General features: G+C 37.3%; 1 protein-coding gene and 1 long non-coding RNA gene across 2 annotated transcripts in view; both read right to left on the bottom strand.

Annotated features, from left to right (window-relative positions):
- Positions 1-17,512, bottom strand: part of LOC121425615 (M-phase inducer phosphatase 2-like) — a 33,782-nt gene extending 16,270 nt beyond the window's left edge. Inside the window, exons 1-8 of the mRNA XM_041621736.1 lie at positions 17,175-17,512; positions 14,405-14,623; positions 13,693-13,790; positions 11,689-11,740; positions 10,683-10,727; positions 9,977-10,208; positions 8,423-8,584; positions 7,729-7,851 (exon numbers count right to left, since the gene is read on the bottom strand). Coding sequence (XP_041477670.1) covers positions 7,729-7,851; positions 8,423-8,584; positions 9,977-10,208; positions 10,683-10,727; positions 11,689-11,740; positions 13,693-13,790; positions 14,405-14,529 — 837 coding nt within the window. The 5' untranslated portion in view covers positions 14,530-14,623; positions 17,175-17,512. The remainder of the gene's footprint in view (positions 1-7,728; positions 7,852-8,422; positions 8,585-9,976; positions 10,209-10,682; positions 10,728-11,688; positions 11,741-13,692; positions 13,791-14,404; positions 14,624-17,174) is intronic.
- LOC121425616 lies at positions 2,140-4,174 on the bottom strand. Its single transcript, XR_005971510.1, has 3 exons — positions 4,085-4,174; positions 2,891-3,189; positions 2,140-2,154 (listed from the first exon to the last, which is right to left on the bottom strand). It is a non-coding gene; the product is annotated as an uncharacterized LOC121425616 (long non-coding RNA).
- Positions 17,513-18,686: the final 1,174 nt, after the last annotated feature.

Raw genomic sequence — 18,686 nt, forward strand, 5'->3', positions numbered from 1 at the left:
TGATGGGTAAGTTTTTTGGAGGAGGTAACCAGGTACAGAATGTTGGATATTTGGTTACAGATATTGCGAAATCCAGGCCGAGTTTCTCCCTTCTGTATTCCAGAGTAGGAATTTCACATGAAAGGCAAGCACTGGCATAATCTGTGTAGTTTGCCCGGGTAGTTTGGGACTAACATGATTCTACAAGCTCTTTTTTGAAGTTGCTCTAAACTTCTTACATATCTCTTTGTAAGCCCATCATTAAAAACTGGGGTGCAATATTCCATGACAGGACAAATGTAGCCCATGTATACCAATTTCAGATCCGATAGAGACAGCCCATATTGCCTCGAAAGCCTAAACATGTACAACTTCCTGTTACATTTTTTGATGATTTCCATGATATGCAGGTCCCATATTAGATTGGATTGGACGATTACACCAAGAATTTTAACAGACTGTTACATGTTATTAACTTCTTAATCAATACACTTCAAATCGAACAAGAGTGTTGCTAAGGCGGGCACAAAATATATGCTGTCTATAACATGGAAAATGGAGCTATTGGTCAAACAAGATAAGTAGAAGATGGTGACTTCACCTTTGACCTTCTGACCTCTAAATCAATAGGCTTCCTGGGATCCATGCTAGTATCGTGCACCAAATTATATGAGCCTAGATTCTACAAGCTCTTTTTTGAAATTGCTCTAAACTGAAGTTATCATGTTTACAAGGAAAAGTTAACGGACGGACGGACACCGAGCATGATACCATAATACGTCCCGTCAAGACGGGCGTATAAAAAGTGATGCCTGTAGTCTTTGAATTAAAGTTTGAAGTGAAATATATCTAAATTATTGGAACTAATTTTTTTTTTTCAATTTGAATATTATATTATATTATTATGACATTTTCCTACTAGTCTAGTATAATTAGACATGTCATGAATAATAACTGTAGAGACATTCCAGAAGTCTTTTTTTTATTGATAATTGAATTTAATATTATTCAATTATTGGCATTTAACTCGATAAATACTTTTTCCATTATCCACCCATTTCCATACCGAACTTCTGAAATGCGACCATATTGAATTGCATAATAATGCAGGCAAGACTGCCAGAGATGTCTTATTTGTATTGAAATACATTCATGTTAATACCCTCCTTTTAAATAAATTTGTCAGCTTGCAATCAGAATTTGATCAATTCTAACTGCATATCAATTAAAAACAAATATAGCGCAGCTAAGTTTTGAAATTGTTTAAAATGCTTTGACTTGTCTCTTCTTCCAGATGAATAGTTCTGAACTAATCTAGGATATTTTCAGCTACTAACACCTAATAGATGTTTTGGGTGAATTCTATCTTGATCTTTAAAAGTACATCAAAGGCTGCATGAACTCTTTTTCCGTATCCTATGGTTGCGCACTTTAAAATTTTACTGTAGCATTTAACCTTCCAGCAAATATTCTGCACATGGATATTGGTACATATACTTGCACATGTTTCTCAAAACTCTTATTACTGACATTGTTTAATAATTATTGATAAAAAAATAATGAATTTGTCAGATATGATGGAGAAATACTAAATTTAAAAAAAAATAATTATAAGCAAAAGATAGGGAATCCAATAAACCACCTTTTCTGACTAAGTAATTTTCAGTTGATTATTAACATTAGGCAGTTGATTATTAATATCAGGCCTTTGACCCATTATCCTAATGAAAGTACATGTATTACCCAAGGATCAGATGTAGTGTGAACATAATTGATGCAGAAATAAGGGACTGTGACCAAGTTGAACAGAAACTTGACCTTTTGACCCCAACTTCCTTTTGTAGTGAGTACCTCAGTAAATACTGAAAACATAATGAATGAAAAGTTTCACCATGTCCAATTTGTAGAACTTTTTCCTAGATAATGTTACAACTGTTTTTAACTGTATTTGAACTTGAGGTTTACTGTGTTTGTAGCAAAACTGGGCTCCTAAAAACATTCACAGGACATGTTAACTACAATAAAGGCCAGTAGAAGGAGAACAACAAGAAGCTCTTGAAAAAGCTGGAATCACACTTGAAGCAGCTAAACATTCCGTCATTCGTGGAAAGAGCCTCCATTTCATTGTTTGGAAGAAGCGTTAGGAAGATGGTCACGTCGAAATCAACAAGATACCTGGAACAGTAAGTAACGCAAATTCTTAGCACTGTGAATTAAATGAGAGAATTATCTTAATTCAAAGCTCATCACCTGTACAAATGCAACATACTACTACTTGTTTATTTCTTTGAAATATAGATAAAACATAATTTTTTTAAAGAATGGTTTACAAGTATAGATGTTGATCTACTAATAGTTGGAAAAAAAATATATATCCCCTTCCTTATGATATCCAAATCACTTTGATTTCTCATCTTCAAGCATTTTCTTCCATATTGACTAATTTTTACATTTAAAATAATAGTAACTGTGATAAAAATTGACACAATATTCAGAAAGTAATATGTTTCACCCTTTTACTTTCCTTTTCTTATCCCCTTTTCTTTGTGGTGAAAATTTTGGGAGCCATGAACCAGTGTGTACATGCAAGTGAGTGGGGGCATTTTCTTTCAACCTGTATAGTGGCAGATGAATTTAAAAGCACCAAATTTGAATTGCGGGGGGGGGGGGGGGGGGGGGGGGTTCTTCTAATGAATGGCCATCAAAATATTAAATTAGAATTGTTATGTATATATGCTTTAGAGCTTATACATGTGAAGAAAGCTTCTTCTTGTTTAATAGTCATTCAAAGAGATTTACATAACAAGATGCAGCAAAGACATTGGCCATGATGAATGATGGGCACCTTAATTGGTCCACAGTACAGACAGATGAATAGGTAATTTTCACTGAGAATTAATGTCATACTGACCTCACTGTCTTTATTATCTCCGTTCTTGTTATCAATGGATAACCACTGAAGACCTGGCTCAAGATCTCTGGCAGTGCATGGCTCCTTGGGGTGGGGGGCTGACCAACGGGAATTGCATCGTCTGATCTTCACAGTCAAAGGTAGTGTCCCATCACTGCTATAGCCCCATTCCTGCATAAGATTTTGCATATGTTGCAATTGCATTCTGTAGGTAATCAAGAAATGACCAGGTTTGCCAATCCTCACTTGAACCATGGACAGTCAACAGTGATTCACCAGGTCCATAGCAGAGTCACAGACTGGAGGTGGTTAGACAACAGAAACAGAAAGAAAAGTTAGCACCAGAATATTGCTTTATTTTTAATAGTTTTAATGATCATAAAAAATGTGAAATCAATAAATTCATCTCAAGGACACTGCCACAAAGGATTATTCCTGATCATTTCATTTGCACCTTTAAAGAGAAATTCCAGTAGTTGCAGTAAACATTGAATTCATGAGAAAGTCTGTGAAACAAGGCTTAATGGTCAGTATATCATCAAGGATCTAGATCTGGTACAGTTACATTCACTGAACTTTGTGAAATCTTGAAATCTACGCTGAAAAATGTTCACACCGAAGATCCCCAACACAGATAAGCGCACGTGGGACAATGTATAATTATTGCTTAGGGCGTCGGGCCCGACGCCCAACCCGATTCCTGTGCTTATTTGCTGATTTCTCAGCAATTACACAATTTCTTCCAGAATTCTTTGGCACATGCGTTTTATTTATACAAACAGACACTTTGGTGGTCATTTCATTGGATTCTGTACGAACTCATTTTGATATCGTTACCAAAACTAGCATTTACCTTTAAATGACAATAGATATTATAATCTGCCACCAGATTCATGATTAAATTCATCAAAAGTGAGAATAATATAAACAATCATAAATCTTTCCTGGAGACAGAATAAAGCATTGGATTTGTACTAAAACAAGTTTTAGAGCAAATTTTGATCTGATATGCACTTGCATAATTGTATTATTTTTTAAAACTGTGCCAATTGTCACCACTGTGGCCTCAAATTTTGCATTACCAGAAGACTCAAACGAAAAAGAGTAATAGAAATATCTTTAAAAATGTTGAGGGAGGCCAGCCTTTTTTTTCATAGCTAAAGCTATTAATTGGTAGAAATCATCAAAACCTACCCATATGTTCATGTTCCATCATCTTTCCACAGGAATGGATTTCTCACAACTCACGATGGGGCAATTCCTGAAGAAGAGGTGTGGATTAAGTTTGGGGAGATTATGGTGGACAGGTGGAGGATCATTTAAGTTGGTGATACAGAGGTCTGCAATGTGGAAAACACAATGCCTCATAGAAATCCTTGTTTGTTGGATGCTATGAAGGTTCCTTCCATCTCATTGCTTCAGAAAATGACTCATTCCATCACCAAGCAACTGACAAATGAAGAAGATTAAATGTAGAAGTCAGGATATTGGAGACATAAATTTCAAATTATTCTATTTTGTAACGTCACAGATGTGTAGATTATTACTGAAAATTGTGTGATATAATTTTTTAATTTTTTATATAAAAAGTAAAATAGCTGGCAGTTGTTTTAGATGTTTATTTTATCTGATGTAATATAGGTATGATTTAGATTTAACCTCTGATGTAACATACGTATTTTTTCTTTCAATTTTTGAGACTAGGGGAACTAGTTGAAAGGATACATAAAATAAAAAACCTATAAATATATTGGTAATAATGTCATTTTCATATGAGAAATTAGACTTTTCAGATTATGTTGGTGACATTAGTTAAATATGACGTATCAACACTCAAATCAACAAAAGAAATTCTTTGAATACCTGTTTCACCAGAGAACAACTATCATGATGATAAAAAAGACGAACAGAATTTATGCTAATCTTCCCTGTACAAAACGTGCACACAGAAGACATGTTATATTAAAGATAAAAGGATCTTTGAAAAATAAAAGTCATCTTATGATGAAATTTAGTAAACAAGAAATGCCACAAAACAAACGCATGCAGAGATAAACTATCATGTATGAACTATAATAATAAATGTATATTTTGGTCTGATACAATAGAAAATTAAAATTTAGGGCCTACCTGACCTATGTGTGTATAGTTTGTTGTGAATAAATGTAGCAATGTGTGTTATTGATTGATTCATTGAAACTAAAAAATTGAGAAAACAAAGAAATAAAAAAACACAAAATCCTTCATTTCAGACCCTATCCCCCGGACCCACCATATAGACTCTATGAAGTACAGCATATTTTTAATGCAATACCCCCCCCCCCCATATATCTGAAAAAATCTCAAGCAGAATCTAACCCTAAAAAAATCAATTAAAAAATCTAAAGAAATAAAAAAACACAAAATCCTTCATTTCAAACCCAATCCCCGGACCCGCCGTATAGACTCTATGCAGTACAGCATATTTTTAATGCAATACCCCCATGTATCTGGAAAAACCTCAAGCAGAATCTAACCCACCCTAAAAAAATCAATTAAAAAATCTAGAAACTATAGGGCCTACTAGTACTAGCCTAGAGGACTCAGTGATATTTTTTATGATTTTGATAATATTGTCATTTGATCAAATGGCAATATCAAAATCATAAAAAATATGATCACTGAGTCCTCCAGGCTAACTAGCAGTAGCACTGCTGGCCTTGAATCTAGTCACTAGTGCGGTGTAGTCAATATAGCCGCAGTATCACAGATATGGGTAACACTGACTGTAAATTTGTATGCAAAAAAAACAAATGGCCAAAAATTTTGCAAGTGTTGTCATGATTGTGAAAATAAGAGTCTAGACCAAGACTGTGAAATACCCTTTTTTACGAGTCAAAGTTAGCACTCGGCAGCATTAGGCGCAGCCAAATCATTACATGTACAGCAAATGCACTCTCAGTCTCACTCAGGCAGTCTGGCTCAGCTCTGCCTTAACCCAGGGAGCGCCGGCCCGCGTAGCGGTCCGGCGCCCAGGGAGCTCATGTATTGACCCATACTCATGGGACAAGGGTAGATTATGGTCAAAATATCTAGCAAGATAAATTATGAAAACAGAAATTATGCACTTACCACGATTACGGTATATGGATGAAGGTCTAACGAGTGGCAATTCATAACAAAAATGGCTGATCGAGACGGGGGTAGGAGAAAACTTTTCATTTTTTGAGGTTCCAGTCTGGGCCGGCCCAGATGTCTGAAAAACTGCCACTCGTTAGACCATCATGATCATCCATATAATCGTGGTAAGTGCATAATTTCTGTTTTCATAATTTATCTTGCAAGATATTTTGACCATAATCTACCCTTGTAGACCATTGAGTATGGTCAATTATACGGTAAGCTCCTGGGCTCCCGCCCGCTACGCGGACGGGAGTTCCCTGGGTTAGCTCTGCCTCAGCTCACGAAGCGCAGCTGAGCTGCTGTGTACATGAGCGGTGTCTGACCACACAGCCAGGCGGCCCGCGACCCGGCCCTGCCCGGCTTCACCCGAGGTAGCGGCGCCCACATCCTGTACAAACAGAATGTGCTGTATCGAAAAATGAACCTAAAGTAAATTCTAATGTTGGGTCCCACGAAAAATTGCGCCAGATGAATCTTAAGTGCAATGAAAACAAAACTAAAATAAATACGAAATGCTGACAAACCGGACTTTTTACATTTTGGACTTTATAAAGTTCCATAATTAGGTCCAGATTTGCGAGTTAACATTGGATTATGCAAACGCAAACAACATCACAAAATGGAAAAAAACAGAAAACGTATAATCCCATTGCCATACTTACGACTTCAAACATGGAAAAAAAAATGTTTCCTTCACGGAATTCTTGCAAAATAAATAAACTGTTGGGGACAGACAGAGAGAGTTGGTCGTGTCAGCGCCAGATGCCACAACATTCGCCAAAGATTTTTTCATCGCCCCTGTAGAGATCGCAGCACAACAACGTTAAATGCATATGCGCACTTGGGCCGCGAGGGGGCGCTAAGCTTATTTTCACTCTGAAACAGCCGTGTAAATTGGCAATCCGTCCAACAACGTATAAAATTCAATTACTGTATAATGATGTATAAAATAATTAATAACCTTGTACCAATGTATCTAACGAGACTTGTTTGCTTTAGACCAATTTATTACTCTACAAGATATGCTGCAACCAATCCTTTACATGTCCCAACACCTAGAACAGAATATATGAAATCAACTTTTTCTTATCAAGCAATCGTCATTTTTAATACCCTTCCTTTAAATATACAAACTTGTGGATCATTTGTCATTTTTAAGAAGCATTGTAAACAACTAAGTTTAGAATTTTAGTTCATTTTAAAGTAAACTGAATACATTTTAACTGAATTCCGATATAATCATATGTGATAGTCATAGTGGGCTTTTAGTGGGGTTGGGGATGGGGAGGAATTGTTGTTGTTGTTGTTTTTCTTTCTTTAAATGTTTTATTGTAATCTATATTTTTATATGTGTTTACCTTTTTAGCATTTTTTTTACTTTGTTAATAATAAATCGAGGATAAGATCGCCATTATGACGTTATCTGGCGTTAACTGATTTTATTGTATTACTCTATTTTTAAGTATTTCTATTTTATCATGCTGGTGTGATTTGTTGTTGTTCTCTGGTTTTTATAGTTGCTTTCACTGTATGTTGTATGTAATGTTTTACTCCTTTACATTGTATGATATTGTAATATGTTTGTTTACATTTAACAGGGCTCTCTTGCAAAGCAGTTGTATACTTAAGAGACTACCCTGGGTAAATGAAATAAAACAAAATAAATAAATAAATACCTCTTGTGAATATGGTTCAAAGCAATCCAAGAATCCATCATCGTTATCATCATCATCATCATGGGAGCTTGTTAGACGATCCTCTTGAAGTTCAATAACATCATCCTCATCCTCACCATCAAGCTGGAGATTTACATGAAAAAAAAACAGACCTTTTTAATTTGAAATAGATCATTCTGAAAAATCATAATAGTACGAAATTACAAACGAGCAGACATACAGTTATTAAAAAAAGATTGAACAATAAAGTGATGCCTTGCAAAAATTAAAGCTCATCATACACAAGTAGCAAAATCAATAGCTGAAAAGGTTTACAAAAGCAGAACTTGTTCGCTACGATAGGGAGATCGATGGTAATCATTGCTTCTTTCTGTCATTTTAAATTTTCCATTATCATTTTCACCATCAACAACACCACTCCTATGACCACCGACACAAAGTCGGCAACCACTCTTCTTCATGTTCTGGAGACCCGTTGCAGAGAGCACCATAGGTGAATTACAGTCTTTATCTGCTAGGTCTACTAGCAGATAGTGACATTCAAATTGTCAGATCATCTAACACCTTCATGACACTTGGTCTACTATCAATTTGTTCCAATCAACATTTGGCCAACTATCACTTGGCCTAACTATCATTTACTCCAATGCCCAGATGGTTTGATAACCACCAATAGGCAATTTAGCCCACTTACCAGTGTGGCTGGAGCTGATATTGGTCTAGATCCTGCTGGTGCAAAACTCAGAGATGATCTTGACGAGGCTTGCCGAGAGGACAGAGGTTTGGGCATAACGAAGGTGAATGCTTCTGATGGTAAGGTTGCTTCTTCAACTTCATCAGGGGATGGTAGGTCAAGCTGGATGGAAACGGGAATGAATTGTAGTGAAAGGTAATCAGAGTAGTCATCAGGAACTTTTAGTGGTAGGGTCGCAGAGATGCCAACTTTTGGAAATCAGAATTAGGGAGGATTTGCAATCGCCACCAAATTATGTGCGCATAGCGCACATCTCGAGCGCGGAGCACTCGACCCTTGCGGCCGGGGTCCAGGGCCCGCCTTAGGGCCCTGGAAGCTCTGGGTTTCTAGATGCTCTCTGGTGCAATCTGACCTTTGTTTTGGGGCATTTCACATGTTTTGAAATAAACATTGTCCCCACTTTTTTAACATTAAAAATATCAAATATGCATTTTCACATGTAAATAAAAAATGAGGGGACAAAAGAAGTACCTGTTCAACAACAATAATAAGGAGTTATCACTATCGGTTATAGGCAGGTTATGTTCCACTATAAATCCAGTCAAGAAAAGCTCAGCGCTGGTCCCTTGCTTGGTGAAATAAAGACAACAGGGTACTAGTGGAGCTCGAAGATCTTGTCATCGCAATGTCCGTAGGCCTATGCCGTTTGCTCCCGAACGAAAGTGCTTCCGAATTATCATCCCTGCTAAACTGAAATGTCCACGCTGCAAATTGCGCAAAATGCATGGTAAATTCCTATTTCCGACTTCCGAACACACAGGTACTGGAGACTGTATTCAGTCATATACTTCTGAGACCATTTCTTGGTCTTCTTTTGTTGATTTGCCGCCATTTCGTGTCAATATCAACCCATCAATACGCCGAAATCACACACGACAAATCCAGTGGCCGCGAGCGCACACGCCTCGCGAAGCTAGCCGGGCCTACCAGCCTGGTGCACAGTGGATTCCCGTTGGGCATATCACATGCACCAGCTTTTCGCTGCTCCTTATTTGTCTACTTTTCACACAGAATTTAGTAGCAGCGAACGTAATGGAGTTACTACATGCTAAAGTTAGCAGACGATACATGTCCTTCCAATCCAATTTGATCAATGCAAAAAAAATCGTAATTTCGGGAGGATAAGGATGGTAATCGTAAGGGCGGGAGTTGGGATGAATTTTCAGGAGCCTCCCGATGAAATCGGGAGGGTTGGCATCTCTGGGGTCGGAAACTTATCTACCACCATGCCATAGAGGTTCAGGGGAAAGAAAACTAATCTCTTTTATATATCAAATGCAGAATATTGTGCATTTTCATTACAATTTTTTTTCAGGTTCAAGACATCCAATTATCAGAACACCAGATTCAAATCTGTGATATTCAATCAGAATCCCTCCCCCAATAACTCTGACATGGCTAAGCCACTGACTCTGGGCGTTATTGCAAAAGGTATCCAATGAAATATGCGATATGTACCCAAGCCATCAAACCTAAAGATCCTCTGATACATACCTTTATATTATCAGTTTTTCCCTCTTCTACTTCCTTCTCACTATCACTGTCTTTCCTTCTGCCAGCTGGTTTCATCCATAATCCTTCTTCCATTTCTCCTTCCTTCCTGGACTCGACAAGCCCTTGCTGTCGTATTAACCTTGGTCTATGGAACATCTGAAGCGATGGGCTGTCCTGGTGTTGCTGTAACCGCAGTGGCATTGAGTTGAACCGTCTAAACTGAGTACTATGCCTGTAATACATGATAACAATATTAGTATTAGTATTACACTTTGTAGAGTGCACATATTCACATGGCTGAGTGCTCAAGGAACTATGTAATCATATTACCATAGCTGTTGCATAGCTGCCATCCCAGTGCACAAGTACTTCAAGGAATGACTTTTCCTGTTTGGTAATCATTCACTACACGTGGGTCCAGTGCAGCACACTGTGGATGTACATGTATATCTTGTTGAAAAAAATAAAGCCATCCTGGATGACCCTCAGATTGAAAGGCAAGAGTCAGAATCACTAGATTATGGTGCTTTCAGAAAATAAGAAACTTCAACCCTTTTTAACAGATATCTATAAAGAATGTCCAAACATTGTAATTAATAAGAAAGGGGTATTGAATTCTTATACACAACCTTATTCTATATTTTATTCATTGGTCTTTGTGATTATGATACAGAAATAAATGAATGCAATGATCTGTTATTCTTACCGTGTTGATTCGTGTTGTTCATCGGAGGGGTTGATTGGTTGAAATCTATGGATAAAAACAAATTTGAGAAAAATGTAAGACCTCAGTCATCAGACTACATCCCCCATCCACTTCTCTAACACCTATGCATTGCATAGCCACAGGCCATTATTCTTTCCTTCATATCTGCCTTTGCGGAAAATGACTTCCAAGAAAATAACTGGCATTGAAATCAAGTTTTGATTACAGTCCCTGTGTTTCAAGACTTGTTCTATATTCCCTGGCACTTACTTGTACAATACCCAGATATGGGGCACGCTTTATAGAGTTACAAACTTACATTTATTGTTATTTTGCCATTATGCCAATTGACAACTACCATGGAAACCTTGATAGTTATTGGCTATTAAGCCTTGCTTGTTGGCAATGTTACCATAGTTTTGATTCTTAACGAAACAGGCACTAGATATTACTCATGTTTATAGTACTACCAATTCATGTATTACAAACAAGCTCATCATATTCTTATATCAGTTGAATAATATTTCATAGGTATGATCAGTTCACCTGAACCTCATCTATGCTCTTGACTGAAGTTGCTTTGAAAAGTTCTCACTGTTCACGCGAGGTATGCATACCTTCATTAACAAAACAATTTTAGTTTGTTTAAAAACAGCATTTAAAAAATGGGGTTGCACAAATGCATGATGCAGCTTTGGGAAAGGTTCAAAATTTAGCTAAGCTTCATATACAGGTGCAATATAAAGAGGGACTCAGTTTAAGTTCCCTGATCCTATATCTTGGACCCTGTCGAGTTGGAATTTTCTCACTTATTCCTACCATTGTAACACTGTAAGGTAGGTATATCGTCTAAAACACCCCCCCCCAAAAAAAAAGTTTAGAGATGAAGTATCTATACTTGTACCCAATTTTATTTTTTTATTGAAGCTTTAATGTCACAATATTTAGAGGTTACCATCCAACGTGTACCCTGAAACCCTGGAAGTGGAAGGGTTGTTCTACTTACTGTCCATGAATAAGAGGGGATTCACATGGGCTTGGGGTTCCTACACTCACACCTGACAATCAAACAAAAGGAGGAAAGTGTCAATGAGGCAAATAGGAAACCAAAAAATTTTGATTTAAGGAAAAAGTTAATAATGATATCAGCAATTGTCTATGGCCAGCCATGGCAAAAGAGACGATTAATAATTGTAAGGACTGATTTGTCACTGCGTCACCCTTTCTATTACAGTGATGAGGATCTTGAACCTAAGGCCACTTCTAATTTAGTTGTGGTAAAAAAAAATATTCCTATCCTATCAATATCTTAAACTGGGAAACCTGCCTATGGTGTCCCCAAATGAGTCGATACCAGGAAAATATTAAACTGTTGCACGCACAAAAAGAGAACATTTGTTCAGTGGCGTAGCTAGGATTTTTTTCCTGGGGGGGGGGGGGGGCACTGGGGGGTCCTTGCTTTTTCAGGGGGGGCACCGGGAATTTTTCCGGTGTGTGTGTATGTGTCCACAAGGGCGGATCCGACTCTTGCCAATAGGGGACGGGGCCCAAAATTATCTTCACCTATATCAGTCACTTCTTAGTTTTATTCTTATAAAACAACATAAACATAAAATAATCTCATAAGCCTTACAAAAAGTGCGAGCGCGAAGCACGAGCGATTTTTTTTTACTTTAATGTATTTTTTCCTGAAAATTTAATTTTCTGGGCAATGTTATGTGTGATCCTGAACAAGATTCCTATGTACCCCCAAGCGCGAACAGAATTTTTCATCAACTGTTCTAGCATTATCAAAAAGGGACCTGTTAAGGACTGCTTACAGTTACCCACGAAGACGGTACATATTTCAATAATGCGACCACGAGCAAATTTTTTGACATTCCGACCTAAAAAAAAATTCTAAGCACTTTTTGTATTAATTAATGGGATAGGTATGTAACTAAACAATTGATGCGAGCGCGAAGCGCGAGAGGAAGAAAATTGAGATTTTAGACCTAAAAGCGGACACTCTATTCATATTTTATAAGTCATAAATAGGATATAGTCAATTGGTATCATTAATAATGCGATCATGAAGCGTGAGCAGACAATTATTGATATTCTGATGTGAAACTGGATAATTTAAGTACATTTTGAATAAAGAACATGCAGGCTATTGCGCATGGTTTATATTTAGACCTAAAATCTGGGCATTCTGAATACATTTGTTTAATGGAACATTATGGAATACACGTAGACAATATGAACTTGGCAAATCAAACAATGTGAACACGCAGCGTGAGCTTAAAATGCTGATATATAGCCCATAAAACGGACATTTTACAGAGCACTTAAATTTGTAAATGAAAAAAAAATAATGAAAGCTCGATGTCCGAGCTAAAATATGTTTTGCATATTGACTTCAAAACTTGCTCCACATCAGCCTATTGAGCAAGATATAAATCCCATCGAACAGGCAATTATGGCGCGAAGCGCCAGCAAAAATTGTATATAGTAAAACATGAAAAGATTTTTTTTTAATTGCAAGTCTTCCCTCACATTATTTCATTCACTCGTCTTCCTCCTCTTATTTTCCTCTTCTTTTTTCTTCTGTCTTTCTTCTTCTTTTTCTTTTTTCTTCTTTCTCCCTCTTTTCTTTTCTTTTTTTTTTGCTCTGCCAATTTTTTCTGGGGGGGCACCTGGGGGGGCACACCAAATCTCAGGGGGGGGGGCACGTGCCCCCCCAGAGCTACGCCACTGCATTTGTTGGATGTGACAGGGGTCGAAGATAAAATAATTATAACATACAATTCACTAACGCACAATGAGAACAATGCCCATTCTAAAAGTTAGTATTCCTACATGGTCTGTATCACTTTCAGGAAGAGTGAAATATCAAGACCCTGTACGAGACTAGAGTCTAATACAATATTGTGTTAACAGTATAGTTAATAGTCCCTCCTAGTCCTACACCAAGGAACACATCAACAGCCCTTGCTGTAATGGCTCTTGATGTCTCTATACCACTTACCAGAGCTATGTGAGGAATGCCTCGACAAACTTGGAGGGGCAGGAGAAGTTTCATCTATACTTGACATTGACAGTCTTCTCTTGGGTGTACCACCCATGCTACAAAAAAGATAGACAAAGATATATGGTAAATTTCTCTTACCTATATTCTACACTTACGGTGTGTTGCAAGAAAATATTTGCAATTACATATAATTTCAAATATCTATTGGAAAATTACGATTGATACACCTATTGCAAATATTGGGAATTGAATTTTACTTCTTGTTGCAAGAAGCAGACTGGCAATCAGGTGGGAGCGTGCATGTGAGATTTATGATTGGTTTGGGAACCAAAAACCAATTTGTGATAAATTGCAAGTTTCTAGCAATGTCACATGAGATTGTAACTTCTATCTACACACAATTTAGATTTTAAAACAAGATCAATCAAACACTGCTGGGGCCGTAGCAAAAAGCTTAGTAGTCATCGTAGAACTTTTATTTTTTTACGACTGATTGCACTGACTACAAAGTGCAATTAATCATGAAAATCAAGCATATGATTAATCACTAATATTTGTGTTACAGGACCCAGGTCTTTGAAATTTGGGCGCCCATCCAAAAAACTGAACTGTAGTGAAAAAAAATGTAGAACTAGGAAGAAATTACCCTAAAATAAGTTAGGAGGAGAACATGTATTAATGTTAAACTTGTGAATAATCTGTTTCTTACCACGAGAGTGTGACCATTGACATTGATAATGCTGTGATTGGACTGGCCTGGGTCTGGGAGAAGCATGGTGAGAATATGTTGTCGCTGCTTAGTGGCAACGTTAGCTTCTTCTTGTTGCGTTCCATGGTATCACACTCGTCCAAATGATCCAGCTTGATTCAGGGATGACTAGCTTTAACAGAACTCTAAAGCAGATTGACTTTGACTTGAACGAGGAAACTGATCAAGGCAAACAAATAGGAAACTGATCAAGGCAAACAACTAGGAAACTCCTTTGAAGTTATATTTAAAAAAAATGGGATCTAAAAGAAAAGAGAGAAATAGTAAAGGTGCAGTAAATCAAAATGGAGGCATTACTCACGAGTCATGATAAGCATACTAAGGCCTACATAAATCCAGATATTAACCATTACTATTATCATTGTACCAAATTTGTTAGGAATCCTTTCAGATTTCAAGAATTCTGTGATATTAAAGTGTTTGAAAGATATACCGGTAATTGGATTGGACGTAGACCATAGAACTACATGTACCAGTACCAATTTCTCAGAAAGTATTAATCTTAAAGCTAAATGAAAATGATTAGTTGCAGTGAAACACTGATTTCATTAGAAAGTCTGTAAAACCAAGGTTAAGTATTACTATATCATCATGGATCTAGATCTGGTAGTTACATAAACTTGACTTTGTGTAATCATAAATTCTAAGCTAAAAAACCATGACACTGAAGATCGCCAACACAGAAACGCACACATGGGACAATGTATATTATTATTGCTGGAATAAAGACCCAATGGAAGTGCCGAATCCGAGCTTATTTTTTCCAAATCCTTTGGCACATATCTTCTATTAATACAGACACTTGGGTGGTTATTATGTTGGATTCTCTAACAACTCATTTTGAGATCGTTGCTACAACTGGCATTATAGTGATGCAGATATCAGTTCGCTTTTCGCCTCCCATGCCAGGCACTGCCAGAAGTGACGCTAGACAAATCATATCAATGTATATTAAGGTCCCCTAAATCAGGTTGTGTGACCTGTGTTTCTTTGATTTGCGATCATTGTTACCTAACAATTAACATGCCTAGTAGTAATAGTAACACAGGTCGTAACGAGTAACGTTAGATAGAGTCTTACTTTTAGACTACCGGTATGGTGAGGCTACCACATATCGACCACCTCTTTTAAAACCTGACCTTCTTCTTCTTCTGTATCCTTCCTCCGCTGTATCGGAGATCCGCAGTTTGATACTGCATTAATGTTAGCGTTACATATTTTGACATGAGAGTAAGGTAGACCGGGAAAGGTGATCTTATGCAAGAAATTTAAGACAAGTAGGTTGAGGTCGTTTCTGGAGGAATCTGCTAATTCGACGTCAGGTAGAAACAGGACGGAAGCGGTAAATTGTTGAGGTTCTTGATCATTGAAAAGCACAGAAAAATACTGCAGTTCCTCCTCTTCTTTTATTTAAGTTTAGAAGTGTTTTCCTGTGTGTGCTAAACGCTGGGCATTCTCTAACAAAATATACAACACTTTACAGTTCGGAATGGCAGAACTTGCAGGACTTTGATTCAGAGAGAATAACCTTCTATTCGTTGGGTATGTACCGCAGGATAATTGAGCTCTGATGGATATAGCTTTCCTCAGGCAGAAGACTTGCTTTGGGTAATAATTCTTTTTATCTCGTTGGGTCATGCCCGACCATAGACTTAGAGAAGATTTTTAGCAATTGCAATTTCAAGGGCAGCATAGTGTTGTTTATAAATTTTTCCCAGTGACTAGCTTCTTCCATACTTTATATGGAATGCGATCTCTAAGGATGTTAGTGAGACTTGGAAGCTCATAACTATTGAGAATTTTTATCCAGCGACCCAGCGTCTTACCAATGGTGTATTGTTTGCTACACCATTCAACAGGATTCTTCTTTCAGTGCGCTCATCTGAAAGGCTTGCATATTGCCCAAGTAAGAGAAGAATTTCATAGTCGTTTCGCTTATCCATTGGGAGGATATCGAGCAATAAATAAACAATTTCGTCAGCCACACTCCTTGGCAAACAAAGCACTCTTTTAAAAAGAAATGATCGAGCCTTGTTCAGACTGGACAGCATGTACCGTAGTTGGTAAGTTGAATAATCTGTTAAGTTGACCACCTTGCGCGCGTTAAAATTATTGCGTACTCTAAACGATAGGAAATGGCTTTAGAACAAATATCCGTCGAAATTAAAATTGTCGAATCATGTGCCGGAGCTTGCAGTGGAAGTAGTGAGATGATCATTTAGCATGTTGACATCATACAACTGATTTGAAAGAGTAAAAATATTTTGCCACCGTGACAAAAATCGGCCGTAAATTTATTGTAGGCCTACCGCGGATGGTCGGTTTCAAAAGACGGTTGCAAATGAGCATGATTTGATGAGCAAATGTAGGCTAATCGTCGCATTCGTTGTTTGTCGATTATACGCTTATACGATCAGAGTCGCCAAGCAAAATATGGGAATCTGATCTGCTCAATATTCTGCACAAATGAGACGAAAAACTGGGTAAAATTGATGAATATTTTTGCAAATACGAATAACGATGCTTAGAATAGATTAGTGGTCGATCGATAAGGGGGCCTACTACTAGTACTAGTTCCAACAATATTTACATTCATTAGATTATACTGCCCAATAAAAACAGATGGAACAAATTTCGATCTTTGTCTAAGCTTTAGTCAACAATATAGGCCATCGATTTAACGTTACCGCCGCGCCGTTTTCGAACTTACTGAAGTTAAGCTTGGAAGTTGAGCCTAGGCTGAGGAACGTCTACCACTACCAGTACAGTGCTGGGCGCCTTCTTCGCTCAGATTCAGTCACTGCATGTCATCCACACGGCTAACAAAAAACAAAAGGCCTTGTCTTGACTCTAAAACTGACTTTAAAGTAACAGAATTACTAGCAAGAAAACCAAATCATGCCTTCGTTATACAGCAGCACCAGTGACGGTACTTTCATAAGTTCCACGACCTACAACTACCTCAAAATCAATAAATTATTTCTCCTTTTGTGTATCACAGAGCTCTCTGCACACACGGAAGTAAATTGCCGCCGAGCGTTTGAATGAAAACACAAGCGCTAGCTCGCCAGCTGGGGATGGGTTCAGGGTGGGTCATGTGACAAAACAAAGGCCTGACAACACATTTTTTAGGAGAATCGCGGGCCGGGAAATTCGAAAATCATAATCCTGAAAGTGAAAGCTTATAAAAGTTCGATTTTGTTCCTCATTGATTCTTCTAAAAATTCAAGGTATACTTTAGGTCTCTTTGTCATATGGGGTCATATCAACTATCAGACGCAAATGACCTAACGAAATTATACATAGATGATGAATGTGGCCCATATACGGCATATATACTATTCCTGACTTTCGAATCCCCGGTTCGAATAATAAGAAATTGCTGCCATTTTATATATGCTAGGCCTATATATTCCAGTCAGTAAATTTTGTTATTAGAGTAATAAGGAAGTAGTTATTATTGTTATTACTTATTATCATTATTATTATTGTTATCATCATCATCATAATCAATATCATCATTAATTATGATAATGATCATTGTCAAATTGTTATGAGTTTGTTTACTTGGGATTAGAATTTAACTATCGGTAGGCCTACCTTTGAACATGGACCTGCTACTCCATGCTTAGAAAAATAATTTTTAAAGCAAGTCGTAAAGGCGAGAAGAGCTTTAATATTAGCTATTGATTCAAAGTTAATTGAAAAAATGCAATTGTCAGTTAATATTCAGTGTCATTAAGTTGACCATCTAATTTTACCAATACTTGATGGTCAGAGCGAAATCAGGGGTTATATAAAGACATAAGTCAAATTGTGGTGTTACACAGAAAGGTCTTTATATTAGAACAATTGCACATTCTGATTGCATGGTCTATTGGGATTGGGAGATAGGACGGGGTTGATTTGTAGCATGGAACTGGCCATGATTGTAGAGTACTGGCTTCTGGTTGAGAATTTTAAAAGGACAAGAAACAAATAAAGTACATGTGCTATTGAAATTTATGTTTAGACGGTACGTTGCAAAAATACGGCGAGCTTATACAGTAACACTTCTTGGCTGAAATGAGAATATGTTAAATCGGGTATAAGTTGATCAAAGTAATGGTTAAGGATTAATTGTCATGCATGAAATATGGCCTATGGTCAAATTGAGGCTAAAAGATACAGGCCTATTTTTTGTCAGGACTGGAATGCAGCTGTGTGGTCGTATTTGCAAAAA

This window comes from Lytechinus variegatus, chromosome 12 (assembly GCF_018143015.1).
Source record: "Lytechinus variegatus isolate NC3 chromosome 12, Lvar_3.0, whole genome shotgun sequence".
NCBI classification, from domain to species: Eukaryota; Metazoa; Echinodermata; class Echinoidea; order Temnopleuroida; family Toxopneustidae; genus Lytechinus; species Lytechinus variegatus.